Source organism: Aplysia californica, unplaced genomic scaffold, assembly GCF_000002075.1.
Source record: "Aplysia californica isolate F4 #8 unplaced genomic scaffold, AplCal3.0 scaffold00229, whole genome shotgun sequence".
In the NCBI taxonomy this organism is placed as follows: domain Eukaryota; kingdom Metazoa; phylum Mollusca; class Gastropoda; order Aplysiida; family Aplysiidae; genus Aplysia; species Aplysia californica.
In genome coordinates this window covers 27,572-28,658 of record NW_004797499.1, presented here as the reverse complement: position 1 = coordinate 28,658, position 1,087 = coordinate 27,572, and the positions used below count along the sequence as shown (strand labels likewise).

Below are 1,087 nucleotides of genomic sequence, written 5' to 3'. Positions count from 1 at the left end.
TGTGTGTGTGTGTGTGTGTGTGTGTGTGTGTGTGTGTGTGTGTGTGAGTGAGTGTGCATGCATGCATTGTGTATGCGTGTGTGCGTGCATGTGCATGTTTGAGATTCTGACCTTGTCCTGCTCCTCCTTAGCGGCACCGCCCCCCGAAGCGTCCGCCCCACCTGACACGGCATTCTGCTGGTGCATGTGCACATGCCGCTCCAACACCTCATCCTTTGGCTGGGGAAGGAAAAAAAAAGGCTTGTTCGGTTATTTTTTCAGCTTTAGTCACAGAGGTTTACAGCACTTGGAAATCAAAACTCCCAAAAAGTACTCCATAAATACACCAAAACCCTCCCAGAAAACATACTCAACTGATCACTTACAAACTCTCCAAACTATAACCACCGAGTACTTCAAAACTAAAAAACTAAATACTAGTAAATACCTCAAGACCTAACACCACTCACTACCTCAAAACTCTCCTCAAACTCTAATTTCATTGAGTACCTCAAAAATCTTGTAAAAAACTAACACCACAAAGTTCCTCGAAACTCTCCTCAAAAACAAACCCCACTCACGTTCCTCAAAATTCTCCTCAAAAACAAACCCCACTCAGGTACCTCAAAACTGTCCTCCAGCTGTTTGAGCCTCTGCTGCTCCCGCTCCCTCATCTCCTCCCTGCGTCTGTCCTGCTCCAAAGACTGCTGAATTAACCGAGCAACCTCACTCTTGCTCGGGTCCTTCTCACGGCCAATCAAAAACCTGCAGGAAGAAAAATTATCTTATTCATGCGTAAAAAAAAACAACTAACAATAAAATGTGAGAGTTTGGGTGTAAAAGTCCCGCCCTATAATTGGCATTAATAGATCAAATCTAAAAACTTTTACAAACAGTAAAAAGACAGCCAATCTAATGCTGACAACATCAGAAACAGTAATGACATTCATCAATCATTTTCTCTCCTTCACAATATACAATAGCACATCAGTTCATACGAATACAAATTTCATGTACTCTTCATCATATATGCACACCTTTCTTTTTTTTTCTCCAATTCTATTACAATGCACATTATATCTTTTGTACAGATACCAGAAATATATAT

General features: G+C 41.2%; 1 protein-coding gene across 1 annotated transcript in view; it reads right to left on the bottom strand.

Annotated features, from left to right (window-relative positions):
* LOC101849292 overlaps positions 1 to 1,087 on the bottom strand; it is a gene marked incomplete at its 5' end in the record, with an annotated part of 46,045 nt that overhangs the window by 34,142 nt on the left and 10,816 nt on the right. The window contains 2 exon segments of the mRNA XM_035970165.1: positions 112 to 219; positions 603 to 744. Of these exon segments, the coding sequence (XP_035826058.1) occupies positions 112 to 219; positions 603 to 744 (250 nt within the window).